This window comes from Triticum urartu, chromosome 6A (assembly GCF_056163025.1).
Source record: "Triticum urartu cultivar PI428250 chromosome 6A, HENAU_Tu73, whole genome shotgun sequence".
In the NCBI taxonomy this organism is placed as follows: Eukaryota; Viridiplantae; Streptophyta; class Magnoliopsida; order Poales; family Poaceae; genus Triticum; species Triticum urartu.
In genome coordinates, this window is record NC_141878.1 from 2,387,287 (window position 1) to 2,405,391 (window position 18,105).

General features: G+C 46.6%; 1 protein-coding gene across 1 annotated transcript; it reads left to right on the forward strand.

The window, feature by feature from the left end:
* The first annotated feature begins 1,802 nt into the window (after positions 1–1,802).
* On the forward strand, positions 1,803–4,499 carry LOC147962929 (uncharacterized). Its single transcript, XM_087526848.1, has 6 exons — positions 1,803–3,419; positions 3,511–3,689; positions 3,782–3,892; positions 3,976–4,042; positions 4,157–4,258; positions 4,362–4,499. Exons 1-6 carry the CDS (start codon positions 1,803–1,805, stop codon positions 4,497–4,499), a joined length of 2,214 nt encoding a protein of 737 aa, XP_087382974.1.
* The last annotated feature ends 13,606 nt before the right edge of the window (positions 4,500–18,105 follow it).

The window sequence follows — 18,105 nt, forward strand, 5'->3', positions numbered from 1 at the left end:
GGTCGATATACCCCCTCCCGATAACTTCAACATGAGGGGGGGTCGATATACCCCTCCTGATAACTTCAACACGAGCGGGGGGTCGATATACCCCCTCCCCGATAATATTATTTTCCCATGTACATATGTCGTGTCGATATAAACTCCCGATAACTTCAACACGTGGGGGGGGGTCGATATACCCCCTCCCGATAACTTCAACACGACGGGGGGTCGATATACCCCCTCCCGATAACTTCAACACGTGGGGGGGGTCGATATACCCCCTCCCCGATAATATTATTTTCCCATGTACGTATGTCGTCGTTGTCGATATAAACCCCTCCCGATAACTTCAACACGTGGGGGGGTCGATATACCCCCTCCCCGATAACATTATTTTCCCGTGTATGTATGTCATCGTTGTGGATATTACCCCCTCCTTGAAGCGTTCTCGAGGCCACCCCAAACCCTTGAAGCGTTGTTGAGGCCACCTCAAACCCTAGAGAAGCAGCGTCGAGGCCACTAATTAATATGATTCCTTACTGTGATTAGCTAGCTAGTTCTACGTTTGCCACAAATATATCCATCTGTCATGTTTGAATAATAATTGCCTTGTTGTAAATATTTGTAGAAACTATTGACACCCCCCGAGACAAAGCAACAGAAGCGGTGTTGGGGGACATAATCGCACAAGGATGTGATGCCATCTGCTTGTTCTTTCTCAACGACACCGATGGTCTGGAAGGACAGGGTGAAGAAGCAGCTGGCTATGATTATGATGGCTCCGGTGACCCAATGCTGGTGCAAGGAGACCGTGAGGACGGCTCCGGGGACCCAATGACGGTGCAAGAAGGAGACCGTGATGATGGCTCCGGTGACCGAACCGAGTCCGGCCAGGTATATATATATATATTAGTTAAGCCTGTGCTGACTAGCTAATTGATGCATTCATTGTTTTGGTATGTACACATATTAATTAACTCTCGTCTTTGTTCTTTTTTCTAGCCCTCCAGATCGAGCACAACTTCAGTAAGGAGACGAGGCCCGGAGAAAAAGTTGAGCTCGGATGAAAGGTTTGAGATCATAGCAATCGCCCGCGACGGCCAACCGATTGAACCCATCCGAACAAAGGAAGCATTTGTTGCTCAGTGTGGGGTTCTGGTTAGGGACAAGATCCCGATCAGCATCCAACAATGGTTAAAGCCGGCTAAAGAAGACCCTGAGGTGTCTTATGTCAATGATATGCAGAAAAATGATCTTTGGAGTAGCTGAAGTCAAATTTCACCCTACCGCCAGAGGATGATCCAGAGAATCCAGTTAAAAAGCAATTAATCAAGTCTTTTGCTCTTAAGAAGATGGCAGACCTATTCAGGAGGTGGAAGAATGAGCTGAAAAAGTTTGTCGACAAAGAAGAGACACCAGAATTCAAGGGCAAATATGAGATCAGAGATCACTGGCCCGTATTTGTGGCCCACAAGACATTGGAAAAGAGTAAGAAGATGTCAGCGACAAACAAGAAAAATGCTGCAAAGAAGCAGCTTCACCATCACACGGGGTCAGGTGGCTACCTCAAAGCCCGGCCTAAGTGGGCCAAGGCTGAGAATGATCTGCTTGATAAAGGGATCGAACCAGAGACAATGAATTGGCCATACCATTGCCGGACTTGGTTCTTCGGGGCTGGCGGAACCTTGGACCCTGTATCAGGGAAGTGCATTTGGACGGACGAGCAAATGGGAATACCAGTCAAGAGGCTTCAGCACTATATCGATGCAGCGCAGCAAGGGATGTTCGTTCTAGACAGAGAGAACGACGAGCACACAATGGCCATCGGGAATCCTGAGCACACTGGACGGACACGAGGCACGTCAGGCTCCGTTCCATGGAAGGCTGGTTTTCCGGACGCAGGCGGTTACAAATGCCAGGAGAGGAGGAAAAAAGTGCAGCAGACCCAACTGCAGGCGCTGCACGCAAGGGTACAAGCGATAGAGGAACGAGAAGCAAATCGCAGCAAACGAACTGCCGAAGCTTCCCCCGAAGCTACCCCGCCATCTCAGCGGAGAAGCAGCGTGGCTTCCACCGAGCTCCTTCAGCCGGAGCATGTCTTGACGGCTCCTGCCAGCTATCCCGTGGATGCTATCACGGAGTCTCAAAATTGCCACCTTATGACGCAATGGATGAATTTGAAGGTCAAGGCGGCTGTTGGCTCTGTTTTACCTACTGAACCCGGCGCAACTTTTCACTGCCAGCCGATTCCAGAAGGATATGATAGGGTGATGGTGGATGAAATAACGGAGGGATTTGAGGACCTCCAGCTTGACCTCCCTACCGGCGAAGGGGAGACTCGTCTGGGTTCTGCTCTGAAGACTCCATGCCTATGGCGGAAGGAGCTCATCAACCTTCCGAACTGGACGCCTCCGCCTCCTCCTCCTCCTCCGGCGAGTCAGGGCACTCCGCCACCTCCACCGCCTCCTCCTCCGGCGAGTGACGATCAGGGCACTCAGCCTCCTTCTACGGCGCGTGGCGGCACTCCGCCTGCGCCGGCGCGCCCGAGCAGCCAGCCTCCTCTTTCTCCGCCTCGTAAGCAAGGGCGGAAGAGAACCGCCACCGCTCCGGCTGCTCCGCCGCATCGTAGTCCTTCTCCTCCGCCTCGTAAGCAAGGAAAGAAGACAGCCGCAGCCGCTCCGTCTGCTCTGCCGACGTCTAGCAGTACAGCCAGAGGTGGGAGAAAATACAGATTCGGTGCTTCTCTGAAGACTCCAGAGAAGTTACCATACGAGATGACCCCGGAGGAGAACGCGAAGATCGTGCGAACCGAAGTGACGAACTGGTTTCAAGGGGTGAAAGCAAAGAAACATCCACCTCCGGAGGAGAAGGTAGATCCGGTGAAAGCGAAGCGCACTCTGGTTGCCCTGAGAAAACCACCAAAGTCTTCGCCGAAAGGCAACTATGAGCGCATTATTGGAAAGACATTTGTCGAAGCAGAGCGGTCAGGAAGTATTGTCAGTGATCAAAGGATAAAAGAACGACGAGCTGGGAAACAAGCCCAGCTCGGCGAACAAGCGAACCAATCGTGCCCCCCGCTCAAGGTGCCTAGCGACATCGTCGCTAATGATCCGAGGATGGTGCCCGGTTATAGCAATCTTGGAGATTACCTGCCCGGCCATGTACATTATGATTTCTTGGAGGTCGAGGCTGTACACAGATACGAGTACGGGAAGCCTCTCGTCAATGATGAAAGATCTCTAACAACGATGATGCGAAGATTGCATGATTGGTACATGAAAACCTGCAGAGAGTCTGGGGGGACGAATACTTTGACGCTGAGAGTTAAAGAGGAGCAAGACCTCGTTGGAATTGAACTGTTGAATGTTCCATTTGAGGAGTTCTTCCAGTTTTTCAATCAAAGGGCCCTCGATAAAGCAACGGTCGCCTGCTACTATCTGTAAGTACTACTACTTCTGTCATTAAGTCTCTCTATATAGGTCAGCTCTTTCATTGCATGTATTTATAATTATCTTCACTATATTATGCCAATTGAAGATCGCCGAATTGAAGAAAAGACAAGTCGGTGATATTGGGTTCATTAACACAGATCTCATAGATGCAACTGTGGTTAAATTTCTTGCCGAAGATACCAAGGCCAACTTGCTACGATCGTTTTTAATAAATGAAAACAAAGATATAATACTCTTCCCTTACAACTTCAAGTGAGTGTTACTGTCTTGTGCATATTCGGTTTCCCTTATATATTACTCTAGGTTATAGTAATGTAATTGATGAGTTATGCGTGCGTGCGCAGTTACCACTATATTCTCCTAGAGATTAAGCTTGAGCAGGGATTAGTAACCGTCTCAGACTCGAGACGAAAAGATCCCCAGGAGTATGCGGACATGACTCAAATCCTCGAGAAGTAAGTTAAATCGATCATTATCCACCATATCATCAACTTTGTTTATTTGCTGATATCAAGTAATTGTTTTCTTTGTCTGGCAGGGTTTGGAGAAAATTCACCAAAAAAGCTCCGAGACTGCCGAAGAAGCTGCAATTTAGATACCCGAAAGTAAGTACTATAGTAGCATGTTCAGCGCGTCTCCTAGTGATTCAAGCGCTAGTTTCATCAATACCATTTGGCATGCTTGCTTATCAGTTTGATTGACCTCTATTTCTTGTAAAGTGGTTGTGGCGGGATCAAGGGAATGATTTATGTGGATACTACATTTGCGAGTCCATCTGCTACACGACCTGTGAACGGGGGTACACTGAAGAACAATATGAAGTGTGTAAGCAATAATATTCATAATTTTATTTTATTACCATTATTTGTGTTGAGTTTCATTTATTCATATATATATATGTATTGACCCCCTTCTTCAAATTAGATCTTTCGGATGCGGGATGACCTCCTACCACCAGATCGTATCCGAGCAATTCAAGAGGAATTTGCGGCATTCTTCCTTGACCACGTGATCGCTGAAGACGGAGAATACCATGTCGAGGTTGACTTCGTATATAATTAGGAGATTATATTGTAAGAGATAATTATTGTATATATGTAGCCGGTAGTGTCAGATAGATATACGAGAACTTGTTGTTCGACCAATCTCTCGGAGAAGGAGAGGTGGTCGATATCACTTCTCTTTGTATGCATATATGTTCAGGACGATCTTATGTTTCCTTCGTTTGCTTACTAGCTAGCTAGCGTGTCTAGTCCTCTCTATACGTATGTATAGTACGTAGCGTTGACCAAGCACGGACATAAGAGAGGACACTTCTCTCTATTAATGAGCTAGCTAACACAATATATGAAACACCTAAATTAACCCCCAAAACCCCCAACCCCCCCCCCCCCTTCAAAAAAACCAAAAACCCCAGCCCCTGAAATGCTGACGCGTGGATGCCTATTGGTCCTGGTTGGTGCCACCAAAAGGGACCAAAGGCCCTCCTACCTGGGCTCGGCGCACCGGCCACGTGGAGGCCCATCTGTCCCGGTTCTGGACTGAAACGGGACTAAAGGGCTAGGGCATTAGTAACGACCCTTTAGTCCCGGTTCAAAAACCGGGACAAAAGGCCCTTACCAACCGGGACTAATGGTGGTTTATCTACTAGTGAAAACGTTAGTTTAATATATTGGAATTGGAAAACCTTGTCAAAATTTGCTCATTGATGTTAGCCAGAAGACATGCATTTGATATTTTTGAGTGGGACGCCCTTGCTGTGAGCAGCGTCGAGTGTTTTTTCCTATTCCTGTGTTCAGTTTAGAAGTAAATAGTTACTCTGCTGAGATATTCCTGTGTTAAGAGTTTATTCTGAATATTGTCTATGTAATGCCAGGCCATGTGTTTGATTGCAAAGTTGAGCTTGGAATGTTGTGGCATGCGGCATCACGAGCTGTTCACTGTGCCTCCTGAGGATACTGCTTCGTATTGTTTTGCATATCGATCTAATGCCAGTGATTTGCTTATTAAGAAGATCATCCTCTTCTGTTGTTTCCGTGCTTAAGAAGTTCATCGTCTGATGTTTCATTCATAGCCTATACGACAAATCGGGTAGGTTAGACGTGAAACCATATGATCTTCCGACCAACTCATGATATTAGGCCGTGATTGGATCGTTGTTTTCCAACCAAAACCGCTTGTAAAACTGTCGCTTGTAAATTAAAGTAGATGGTCTCGGGCGAAGGCGCTTGGTTGGTCGATTTCGACTAGTAAAATATCGGAAGTACTTGACACACGATAAAAATGCTGAACGACACTCGGACGATTGCTAATCCAGCCGTTAGCTGCTGTTTCAGCCTTGCCCATGGATGGCATGATACGCACGTCGTGCATGTATCGTCTGGTAATGTCGTCCTTATAGCAGTGCTCGTAAAATATACACTGGTCTCCCAAATTACACGCGTAACCCGCCGGTTTTACTTACAGACCTCGGGCCCTTGGTTTCATTACGCCTGTATTTTACGCGTTGTTTCCGATGACAAGTAAATTACACTTTTATGTTAATACAGGTTTGAAATAAACCAGAGCTCCCAAGCGCGGCCTTACCGTTTCATGCCGTCTCAGTTTCTCGAAGGTGCTCATAGGTGTCCAATGATCCTGGCTTTCTGAATGAGCAGCGGGCGCTGTATCAGACCATCCGTAGGGCCCGCGAGGCCCTCTCCGTTGTCCTTCGAGTTGTTGCGCTCGCCGTGGCACCGAGCATTGTTAACATCGTCAACGAACATGAGGATTCAGGAGATGACTTTATGTTGACTGGATGACTAGGGACCCACTAGGGCCATAGCCTTACGTACGCAAGTGCCTCCTTATTATGTACAACTATATTTTTTTTTGATTTCTCCTGGTTTCCTGACATCACGGTCCCATAGCATTTTCAACCTATGTAGTCAATATAAACGAGAAAATTGGACAAGGTGCGGCCGACAGCTGGGACCAAGCAGCTTGAGCAGTATTTGTGTTTTTGAGGCGTGAGCACTGCAAAGTTTTTCTTGGCGATGATTTCGTTGTTGTTCAGAGGAGAGTAGGGTATTAACTGCGTGGGCTGTGGCCTATCTAGCCCAGGCCAGATATCCAGCCTAGATACTAATTTTTTTAAGATGAAAATGGCTAGCCTAGCTATACGTCTTTTTGAGGAATACCCAGGCAAGGTCAACTTGTTATTCTCCGCCCCACTGGGCTGCAAATCTTTCCTAGGAGGGATGCATTAGCCTTAACAGGAAAATGGGATTTAAAAATAATAAATGGGATGTAATTATAAAAACTGGGCAGTAACTATAAAGAAATGCACCAAACACGAAATTTGTTTATAAAATATTATTTATGGATTTTGAAAATCTTAAATTTTCATTGTTGCGCGCGCAATCTTTCATTGGATTTTTACGTAATACAAATTTATATATAATCTAACTAGAAATTTTGGGATAAAAATATTTCGGAGCCCATCAAAATGAGGGAAATTTTATTGAATTCTGTCTTCAATGGTTGGTTGAAATTATTAATCATTGTCCTAGCTAGAAAATGGGTTATACTTTTAACAAACTGTAAATGGGCTGATGTAAATTCCATTAGAATTCAAAAATGCGCTGTACATTCTTAAAAAATGCAAATAGGTTATAAGTTCTCTGCCACACACTTGTGGGCCTACTAAGTGACGCGTCTCCTAAAAAAATAAGTTGACGCGTATGCAAGGCTTTGCCAACTTATTATAGTCAACACACGGTTCTAGCAGTAGTGGCCGTTGGATGTCTATCCAACGGATGTCGTGCTTCTTCTTCAATCTCGGATATTCTTAGCTTCGGCCGCCCAAAAAATGATTCCTCCCCCTGACATCTGGGGTGCACCATTTCGGAGGCTGGCCTATGGGCCTACTAAGTTGGAGCGTACGATGTCCATCCAACGGCCGTAGTGCTTCTTCAACCTCTGGTCTTCGTGGTCCAGCCGCCCAAAGCAGCGCCGGTCGTGCCGCCGGCTCCTGGCTCCCGTGGCCGGCTGTGCTGCCGTAGAGGCCTCACCGCCCCCATACTACTCCCACTGCTGGCCAGGCCATCCCTCCACTCACCCACACCCTTGTTATTCTACGGCGACGGCAGCCTCACACCGCAGCCGAACCAGTAAACCCTCGTACTCCTCTCCGCGCGGGCTTCCACTGCCGCGTCTTCCCCAGCTCCGCGTTGTCCCCTTCCTAGGCCTCGCCGTTGTCCAGACCACCGCCCTGGTGCTCTCGGCGCGGCGTGGTCAACGTGGTCAACGACCGACTTCCATCGGAAGAGTACTGTACGTGGAGAGGCTGACAGTTGGGTCCAGGAGGCCGCAAGGAAGTGCCTCCTTATTACGCGCAAAATAATTATTCCTCCACCTGACAGCAGGAACCCACAGGACGGGCCACCTTATTTCGCGAAAAAAACGTTCCCCCTGACTCCTGGGACCCACCGGACGGGCCAGCGTATTTCGCGAAAAAAAACGTTCCCCCCGCTGTCAGCTCGGACCCACCGGAAGTGCCTCCTTATTACGCACAGAAAATTGAATACTCCCCCTGCTAGCTGGGACCCACCATGGTGGGAGGCTGACTTGTGGGCCTACTAAGTTGACTGGGACGGGGGCCTTTGTCAACTTTAGTCAATATGAACGATTCGAGCTCCAGTGATCGTACGATGTCCATCCAACGGCCGTAGTGCTTCTTCAACCTCTGTTCTTCTTGCTCCAGACGCCCAAAGCAGCGTCGGTCGTCCGCATGCTCCCGCCTCCCGTGGCCGGCTGTGCTGCCGCGGAGGCCTCACCGCCCCCAACTATTCCCACCACTGGCCAGGCCCTGCGGCGACGGCAGCCTCACACCGCACCGAACCAGTGAACCCTCGTACTCCTCTTCACGCGGGCTTCCACTACCGCGTCTTCCCCGGCTCCCCGTCGTCCCCTTCCTAGGCCTCGCCGTCGTCCACCGCCCTGGTTCTCTCGGCGCGGCGTGGTCAACGTGGTCAAAGAACGACTTCCATCAGAGGTGGACTGTACGTGGAGAAGCTGACAGCTGGGTCCACGGCCGCAGCAAGGAAGTGCCTCCTTATTACGTGCAAAATAATTATTCCTCCACCTGACAGCGGGGAACCACCGGACGGGCCACCATATTTCGCGAAAAAAACGTTTCCCCCTGACTGCTGGGACCCACCAGCTATAAGATTCCACCATGGACTACATATGGAACAAAATGAGTGAATCTACACTCTAAAATGTATCTGGATACATCTGTATGTGATCCAAAGTGGAAATCTCTACCAAGACTTATATTTTGGAACGGAGGGAGTATGATAGTAGTACAGTATGTTCCTTGTACTGAAGATGAGCAGGGACATTTGCAGTGTAGAGGTATATACGGTTGGTTGTGATGCACACTTTGAGCCTCTTTGATTCGTAGGATCTTGTAAACATAGGAATAGGATTTGTAGTGGCCTGCCCACTTGAATCCTATAAGAATAGCAAGGAAATGCGGGGAGCTGTGTCGCCTTTGAGAGTTACACTGATATTAACAGTACCGCACCTTCACTTGAAGAGAGCTGGTATCCGAAGCCTTTCTAGCCGTACCAGCAATACTAGCACATATATTCCAGCAAGTTCCACTTTGCTGATTTTACTCTGGTGCTTAAGGTTTTCCCATTATATCTACACTATGATCTGTGTAGCTGTTTTGTGTCGCACTAGCAGCAGTCCACTCTTGAAGCTAAACACTGCAATGACTTACAAATTTGGCACCAAGGCATTGAGTGCCATTCTGGATGCAATGAAACTCATACGCTGCCCATCTGTTGATTCTTGTTCAGTATATGATCCTAATGACTATTCTAACCTCGAGGATTCAAAGGCAGATGGCCTGTCCTGTTCACCCGTCAAGGTGCCTGTTCTAATTTGGCAATGTTTTATTGACTGCGGGTATCTTGCATATGGTGTCTTGCATTTCTTCTACTTTGTTGCACCGCCATCTGCTTAGTTTACTCATCATATATGTCGAGACGCCATGCCCATCCATTATCAATACATATTCCATCTGTCATCATACCATGTTTTCCACTCAAATGCTGTTCTTGTGCATCAGACATCAAAAAGGAAGAGGGTGATTGCCGAAGCTGAAGGAGCACCAGCAAAGTCCTTGAAAAACATGGTGGTGCCGGAGAAATCAGACAACACCCCACTTATATTGGTTGTACAACCAGTGACACAAAATGTAGGACTGACTCCATTAGACTGTACCCATACTTCACTGGCCACACCACTAGCCCCACCACACAGGACCTGCACTCCAGCAAAAGGTATACCGATTTCATTTGCCATAGCACCAGCTGTACCATAGAAATATCCCACTCCAGCAAAAAGTACAGCAAGTCCAACGACTGAAGACCTATCCCAACTGCAGAGATGGCCAATTCCTGCAGATTGGAACCCCATATCATTTATTCCCCAATGTTGTTAGGGACTACGTGCATATATTCACATCATGGCAAGATTATTGTGAAAACAAACACCATTTTCACATCTTCCTATCCAACTTACGTGTAAGTGCTATTATTTAAGGTTATTATTTTCCTGTTTTCTGTTGAATGAACACATCAATGATTTACATTACATTGTTGTAACTAGGCGAGGGTCAATCTGGATAGTCATGCCGAGCAAAGCTTGCTTGTGCTTTTCAAGGAAGCATTGCAGCAGTATCGGTGTTACCTGAGGAAATCGCACTTTGATGGCAAGTCTATAAATGAATTTCCGATGAAGTCTCCTCTGCTAAATTTAGAAGGCATTTAATGGAAAAACCTTGTTATGCACTGGTCTCGTTCCCAGGATGAGGTACGGATATTTTTTGTAGGAAATCTGCTCGAATAATAATTCCGGTTTGACAAGAACGACAGGATATCGCAAATATGCTGCCCGCTGCTTTGCTCTTGTTAGTACATGTTGTCCTGTATCACCGTACTTGCATACATACCTGGTTCATTATGTGACAGCAGTATGCATGATAGCTTGGTTATCAGTTGTTCGGTCCAAATTATCTGATCTGTATGAATGGTTACATTAGTGTAGAATATATCCAATGCCAATGTTTTTTTTAGCTCTGCATTGTTTTTGTAAGTACATGATGTCCTTTATCAGTGTACTTATAATGACAGGTAGTTGTTCATGTACCATCACTCTGCAGCTTATTTTCCTTTGCCCTCCATTTTCTACACATGAGATCTATATTTACTCTTACAATAAGGTTGATACTGAAGAAGTTTAGCTGTGCATTGCTCTTGGCTGTACCTTTTGCGTGTATCGCCGCACTTACATTTATAACTACTTGGTTATGTATCATCACTCTTCATCTTATCTTAAATATTCTCCATTTTTTCGTATATTATCACATATATATTTACTCTTAACAAAATGTAGAATAAAGGCAATGCTTTTGAAGAAGATTATGTGGTAAACTTCTTGAATTGCCCCCCCCCCCCATCAGCATGGACAAGGCCTTTATAGAGCCTGCCTTCACCAATAATGTAAGTTTCTCCATCTCAAGCCTTCAAACTTTGTTGTATATATTTGGTTAGGCATGACTGCAACAGCTGTTTATATTTGTTGTTTGCATCAAATTGCTTGTTTAATGTTTATTACGTAGTTCATAAAAAAAAGTTTGTCCTTTCTCAATTTAAGTTTTCGGTTATACAACCAAGTTCGTTCTTCATACCATGTAAATTAAACTATACAGAGCAAGTGATCTTCTTTTGCACTACATGTATGCTTCTGTTCTTCATCCGTAATCCAGTGGTGTGGTGAACCTACCCACTATAGCACAATGTCATATTCTGTAATGTCTTAACTATGAACAATGTCATATCATTCTACTATTATTTAAACCGTCTCTTCATTAGCCAATCTGAAATGGTATAAATTGACAGCACACTAACCATTGATACTTATGAGTTCTTGATCTGTAATCCAGTGGTGTCATGAAGCTGCCTACTCCTTCACAATGTCATTTCCTGCCATGTCTTGACCTAAACAATACCGTATTGTGTTAATGCAATTTTAAACTGTGTCACTTTACTCGTCAGTAAGAAATGTGATGAATTGTTAGCACTGATACTTTTATGTGCAAAACCTGTCATCTGTCTGCTTGTTTATCTTTCAGAGTGAGGAAGATATAAGTATTGAACAAGCGCAGTCTCATCATCTTGCTCAGCTGCTTGCGCTGCAGCTCCCCAGTAGGGCTAACCTTTCTTGAACTCTATTGAAGTACTGTCGGTTTTGTATATTATTTTGTCGGCCTTTTTATTTGCATTGGTGGCGATCTTTGATGCCCAGCGTCTGTAATCTGCTGTCTGCTTGTGCTTTATTATCATAGTGGCGAACTTTGATGCCCAGTGGATGTAATATGCCGTAATTTCTTTATTGTATAGTCTAGGTTTTTTCTTATTCACGATGCAGCAGTTATTTTACTGTATATATATCCTGTCTTCGCAGTAAACCGGCCAAATCGTAAAATTACGGTACATAATCGGGCCATCATGCAATCACGATGTAGGTTGGGCCTGAAACGTGCCGAACAGCTCACGGGCCGGCAGCAGCCCGAAATGAACCCCGACCCATGATTGTGCGAATCAAATCACGGGCTTTTAACAAGCCAAAATTGTCTCGGTCCTTGTTTGGCCCAATCAGATATCGGCTGCGAGCAGGCCGGATGCGCATCATGCACAGGCCACATTCCGGCCCTGAAGCATGTACCCTGCTGCTGGTAGGCGCATCTCTGTTGTGGCCTTCTCTATGAGCCCTGTTCCTGTCAACCAAACCTTGAACGAGGATAGATCTCGCATCAAAGCCTGGGTTTCTGGGGTCGACTGTAATCCTCTGCCCAACACTATGAGGGCGTCTGTCATCTTGCCGTCGAGGCGCATATGACCCACTCCTCGGGGGGGGGGGGGGGGGGGGGGGGTTGGCACTCGACGTCGATCATCACGATCGAATCGGTGGTCATACTGCTCAGTTCTCCTGTACTGATCATGCCGATCACCACGCCCCTCACGCCTCGGGGGCGATCTTGGGCTGTGAGCCAACTGAACTATTTCTGTTGCAACGGATCGACTGTGGATCCTTTCCCGCGACTGTGAAACAACGGAATTCTGGTTTCCCGCTGCCCGGAGCAACGCTCTGATCTGCAACAAGCCCCTGCCAGCCTCTGACTGGGAGGGCTGAATTGATTCCGCTATATGGGCCACAGCGGCCAAATTCTGAACTGGGGTTCGGTATACCTGCGGCGGCGGGAAGAGCTGACGTCGACTGGACTCGGGAGCTTGCTGACGTCGACTGGACTCGGGAGCTCGCTGACGCGCTTGCTCGTCGAGTATTCGCTGGAGATTCTCCAGTCGAGGGCGCTCGGCCAAGTTAGCCAAGCGCGCGTCCTCCAAGGCCCGGGCCTCAGGGGTTTCCCCAACAAATAGGAGTGTGGAGCGCGTCCATGTTCCGGCGGCGAAGCTCCTCTCGCTGCAATGACGTGAGAGGTTCGGGACGGTACTCATCGTGGGGATGCGACAGGTCGCCCCCACCCGCGCCTCCATCAGCGCGAGGGAATACGGGGGGACTGTGTGTCCCCTCGACCGCCAGAACCTTAGCCAAAGGGTCGCTGCTGTCGCACTCGGATGCGGTCTCCGCGGAGCCAGTCGACAGGTCGAACAGGCCGTAGAGGGATTCGTCGGGCTCGATTGCCGCGACTTGTGGGGCCGCCGACTGGTGAGCCACGGCGTGCCTCACCCACCGCTGGAGTCTCGACCGACCTGAGCGCTTGCGCTGGTGGGAGACGGGGCGGGGAGACGAAACGGGAGCCGATTGGTACTGGGTCGACGGCTGCCGCAGGAGGACGCCACGAATGCACGCGCGGAAGTGCGTCGCGCCGCGGACGGGGAGCGCGTCGACGTCGAGCGGCGCCTCCTGAAGCCAGGCGGAGTCGTCGGCGATGAAGGTGAGCGCGCCGAGACGGATCTCGCGGCCCTCTACCAAAACTCCGCAGGAAACCATGGTCAAATGGATCGGAAAAATCGCAACTTCTCCAATTAGGCGCTAAGACTCCTGCCCCACGGTGGGCACCAACTGTCGTGGTTCTAAGTCTGACAGTAATGTAGGGAGGGTGTATGGAGAGGCTAGATCTTAGCTATTGGGAAGTTGTAAGCACACAAGGTTTACGAGTTCAGGCCCTTCTCGGAGGAAGTAACAGCCCTACGTCTCGGTGCCCGGAGGCGGTCGATTGGATTATGTGTGTGTAGATAACAGGGATGTGAACCCTTCATACTGAGGAGGGGGGTGGCTTATATAGAGTTCGCCGCCCCCCTCCTGCCCTCAGTAATACAGGGTTTAAGGTACATTTAAGGTTGGGCGTTACCGGTAACGCCCCTAATAAAGTGCTATAATGACCATAAAGACTACTAAATAGCCGACCGTTTGCCTGCGGAGTGACTTTAGGTCTTCTGGCAGTCGAGTGATAGCTTCTTGGTCGAGTGATAGCTTCTTGGTCGAGTGTCTTGAATCCGTCGAGTGGGATACCTTCAAGTCGATTGAAAGGTGACCTCTTCTAGGGACGTCCTTGGGTAGGGCTCTTTGGACAGGTCCGTGCCCCTACCCTAGGTACGTAGCTTCATCAGCCGGCTCAAGGGTCATCTTATTTTAACCCCCCCGGGCCAGTGCTTCTCTAAGTGTTGGTCCAACTAAGCGATGTCCGAGGCTACCAGGGGCAACTCTGGGCTGGCTTACCCGACGTCTGGCTCATCTGAGTGTGCCCCGAGAAAGAGATATGTGCAGCTCCTATCGGGATTTGTCGGCACATTCGGGCGGTGTTGCTGGTTTAGTTTTACCCTGTCGAAATGTCTTGTTGTACCGGGATACCGAGTCTGATCGGAACGTCTCGGGTGGAGGTCTATTCCTTCGTTGACCGTGAGAGCTTATCATGGGCTATGTTGGGACACCCCTGCAGGGATTTGAACTTTCGAAAGCCGTGCCCGCGGTTATGGGTAGATGGGAATTTGTTAACGTCCGGTTGTAGAAAACCTAAACTTGACCTTAATTAAAATGAATCAACAGCGTGTGTAACCGTGATGGTCTCTTTCCGGCGGAGTCCGGGAAGTGAACATGGTTGTTGGAGTTATGCTTGACGTAGGTTGTTATAGGATCACTTCTTGATCATACTTTTATCGACCATGCTTTGCCTTCTCTTCTCGCTCTCTTTTGCGTATGTTAGCCACCATATATTCTAGTCGCGTGCTGCAGCTTCACCTCATACCTTTACCTTACCCATAAGCTTAAATAGTCTTGATCGCGAGGGTGCGAGATTGCTGAGTCCCTGTCGCTCACAGATACTTCCAAAACTAGCTTGCAGGTGCCGATGAGTTTGTGCAAATGATGCAACCAAGCTCAGGAGGAGCTCGATGAAGATCTTGTCCTTGGTGTTATTTCGTTCTAGTTGGTCAGTAGTGGAGCCCAGTTGGGGTCGATCGGGGACCTTTGTTGCATTTGGGGTTCTTCTTTTATTTTGGTTCCGTAGTCGGACCTTGAGTGTATTTGGATGATGTAATGCTTTATTCATGTAATTGTGTGAAGTGGCGATTGTAAGCCAACTATGTATCTTTCCCCTATTGTATTACATGGGTTTGTGTGAAGATTACCTCACTTGCGACATATGCCTTCAATGCGATTATGTCTCTAAGTCGTGCCTCGACACGTGGGAGCTATAGTCGCATCGAGGGTGTTACATCCCTTAAGGAGTTCAGGGCTCTTATTTATTATGCCACTACACATGATGAGTTTGAGGCGAGATGGGCAGCTTTTAGAGCTAAATGGGAGTCGGAGAAAACTGAAACATGGTTGCGTAGGATGTACCGGAAGAAAAGGCTATGGGCTGCGTCATATCTGACCGGTGGGTTCTTCCTTGGTATGCGGAGTAACCAGAGGAGCGAGAGTCTGAACTCTTGCCTTCATATGCATCTTGACTCTAGCATGACAATTGTTGATATGGTTGTGCATTATGAGAACTGCATTGTTCGGCTCCGTGAGAACGAGTCACACGACGACTGCCTGTCCACACAGACACTCCCTGTAGCAGTACTCGATGATTTCAAATGCATTGAAAAAGCCGCTGCCCGTGACTTCACTGCGGTGAACTTTTACCTCTTGCAGAAAGAAATGAAGAAGGCAGCGGATCTTGAGATCATAGATAGACTGAGTGGAGCCGTCAGTAGGAGATTCATAGTGGCATGGAAAAATAACAGGCAACTGAGATTCAAAGTGGAGTATACACCTAGTAATTCAGAAGAAACAGTGAAGTGCAGTTGTGATAGTATGAAACGTAAAGGTCTTCCATGCAAGCATGTTCTTTATGTTTTAGCCAGGTTGAACGTGCAGGACTTACATAGGTGCTTAGTGCTGCGAAAATTCAGCAAGAATGCTAGAGGTGGACTGCCCGTGAAACGCACTAGCGATCTCTTCGCATGGGGATGGGCAGGTACTGAGGAGAGAACTAAGTACAGTGAGTTGACTATTTTGTCTGCGGAAGCAAATCATGCGGCATGTCATAAACCATTTCTATTTGATAAACTGAAGGCTGCTCTGGAGGATGTGATAACAAATAAGGATGTTCAGGAGGAAGATTACGTGAGACAGCATACAGTTGCACATGATGATGCTTTTGTGCCGAATCAAAATCATGTTTTTGTTGGTGATCCAGAAAAAATCAATACAAAAGGAGCACCGAAAGGGCAGAATAACAAAGGCCGTGGTAAGGAACCTGGCGTGACTACAAACGGTAGACCCAAAGGTTTTGATGAGAAACCTATACGTCTATGCGGTTTATGCAGAGGATTTGGTCATTTCAAAAACAATTTTCCTCAGAATCCAAAGTATGAGCACACCATTTCATTAACTTTATTTTCTTGTTTAGTTAATACTTTACAAATTTTTGACGTATATTACAATCTTTCTATGCAGGAACATGGCATGATGATCATAGCAAAGAAATGTTTGAATAAAAAGAACAACTTTTGATTACAGTTGATGATTTATTTGGTTGTCTTAAAGAATAGTACTTACATATTTGTTTCGTTACATTGATGCGGAAGACTTGTAATCACTGTTTACTTATGTCATATTTGTTGGCACTATACTCGTTGTTCTTAATATGATATGCGACATACAAATTTTACGTTATAATATGATATGCGTTTTATAAATTTAACATGATATGTATTATATATATATATATATATATATATATATTCGTATCAATATATAATTTTGTATATAAATCATGCATGTTTGGCGATCAGAGGCGCTGCACAGCCGCCGGTTGCTTTAACCTAAAAAAAATTTACGTTAACAGGCGCCCCGCGGACGGCGATCCCGAGGCGCTGCACAGCCGCCGGTAAGCGCCGCGGGGGCGATCCCGAGGCTGACTCCGCCCTCAGGCGCAGAGGGGCACACGCGGGACGAGATAGAATCAGCCTCGGTGCCGGCAACGGCCAACCCTGGAGCGACGCGCGCCGCGCGCCCGCTGGCAGATGACGCGGCCCACGTGCGCCATGTGGCGCCAAACGTGCGGCGCGGGCGGCACTCGCCTCTGAGATATCATCGTCATATATCGTCGGAGTATTTTAAAACCACAAATCGTATATTCGCGAGAACACTCATTGAACATAAATTATAAATAAAATAGTAAAATAAGAAATGATAAAATATATTTTTAATAAATTTTCCAGGTAATATAAACTTGACATGCTAAAAATATTTGAAACTCACATAAAGAAATAAAGCATCCACACATAATTCTTAGTCATGAACAAATAATATTTCGACAATCATGTCGAATTGTCGTATGATATTTTTATTTTTGTTTCTTCTTCGTAAGTCGAATTACTTTGTTCTTCACTTCTGTAAGCTTATTTTCGGGGAACATAATAATTCCAGCTATCATTCTTTCTCTCGAACTATCAATAGATTCCTGAAAAGTAATAAAAATAATATTATTTTCATCACTTATATATGATATAATGTACTAATTTATCTTACTTAAAATGTACCCACCTGAGAAATAGGAGTAATAAATTTTTCTCCGTCCCAGTATTGAAAACAGCGAAGAACGAACAGTCCACATGAGTTCCTATGTTAAAAAAACATAAGTGCAATTTTGAAAGCACGTTAAGTAAGATAGCGTTTGACCAATTAATATATTTCAAAAGCACATGGTACATGTAACTCACCCATCTTCTTGTTGAGGCATGTCGTAGGGGACTATAGGCCATGCAGACACATCCGGGAACGACATAATAGAACTGTCATTTGCATCTTCAATATCTCCTGCAAGTTGCTCTCTCTGACAAAAAAATATGAACACGTTGACTACATACGGTAAACAAATTATATGGTTAATTGTACACACATGAATACGCAACTTACAAAATTTTCAACGAATATCCTGGTAGCTTTAGAGATATTTACTTCCCCCCTCAAAGAATCAAGAATTTGGAACTCTTTCTTTCTAGTGTGCAAAACACATGTAATCCAATGGTTTTTATCCTTATTTAACGCAAAATAAGCCTATTTCATAACTTAAATATTGTTAGTAAGCTTGGCTTTC

Excerpts from the sequence above, each read along its gene's own strand:
- LOC147962929 (XM_087526848.1), top strand. The coding sequence starts at position 1,803 with ATGGCCATCGGGAATCCTGAGCACACTGGACGGACACGAGGCACGTCA. Across the intron at positions 3,690-3,781 it reads CTCTTCCCTTACAACTTCAA|TTACCACTATATTCTCCTAG; the intron begins GTGAGTGTTACT and ends GTGCGTGCGCAG. Across the intron at positions 4,259-4,361 it reads ACACTGAAGAACAATATGAA|ATCTTTCGGATGCGGGATGA; the intron begins GTGTGTAAGCAA and ends TCTTCAAATTAG.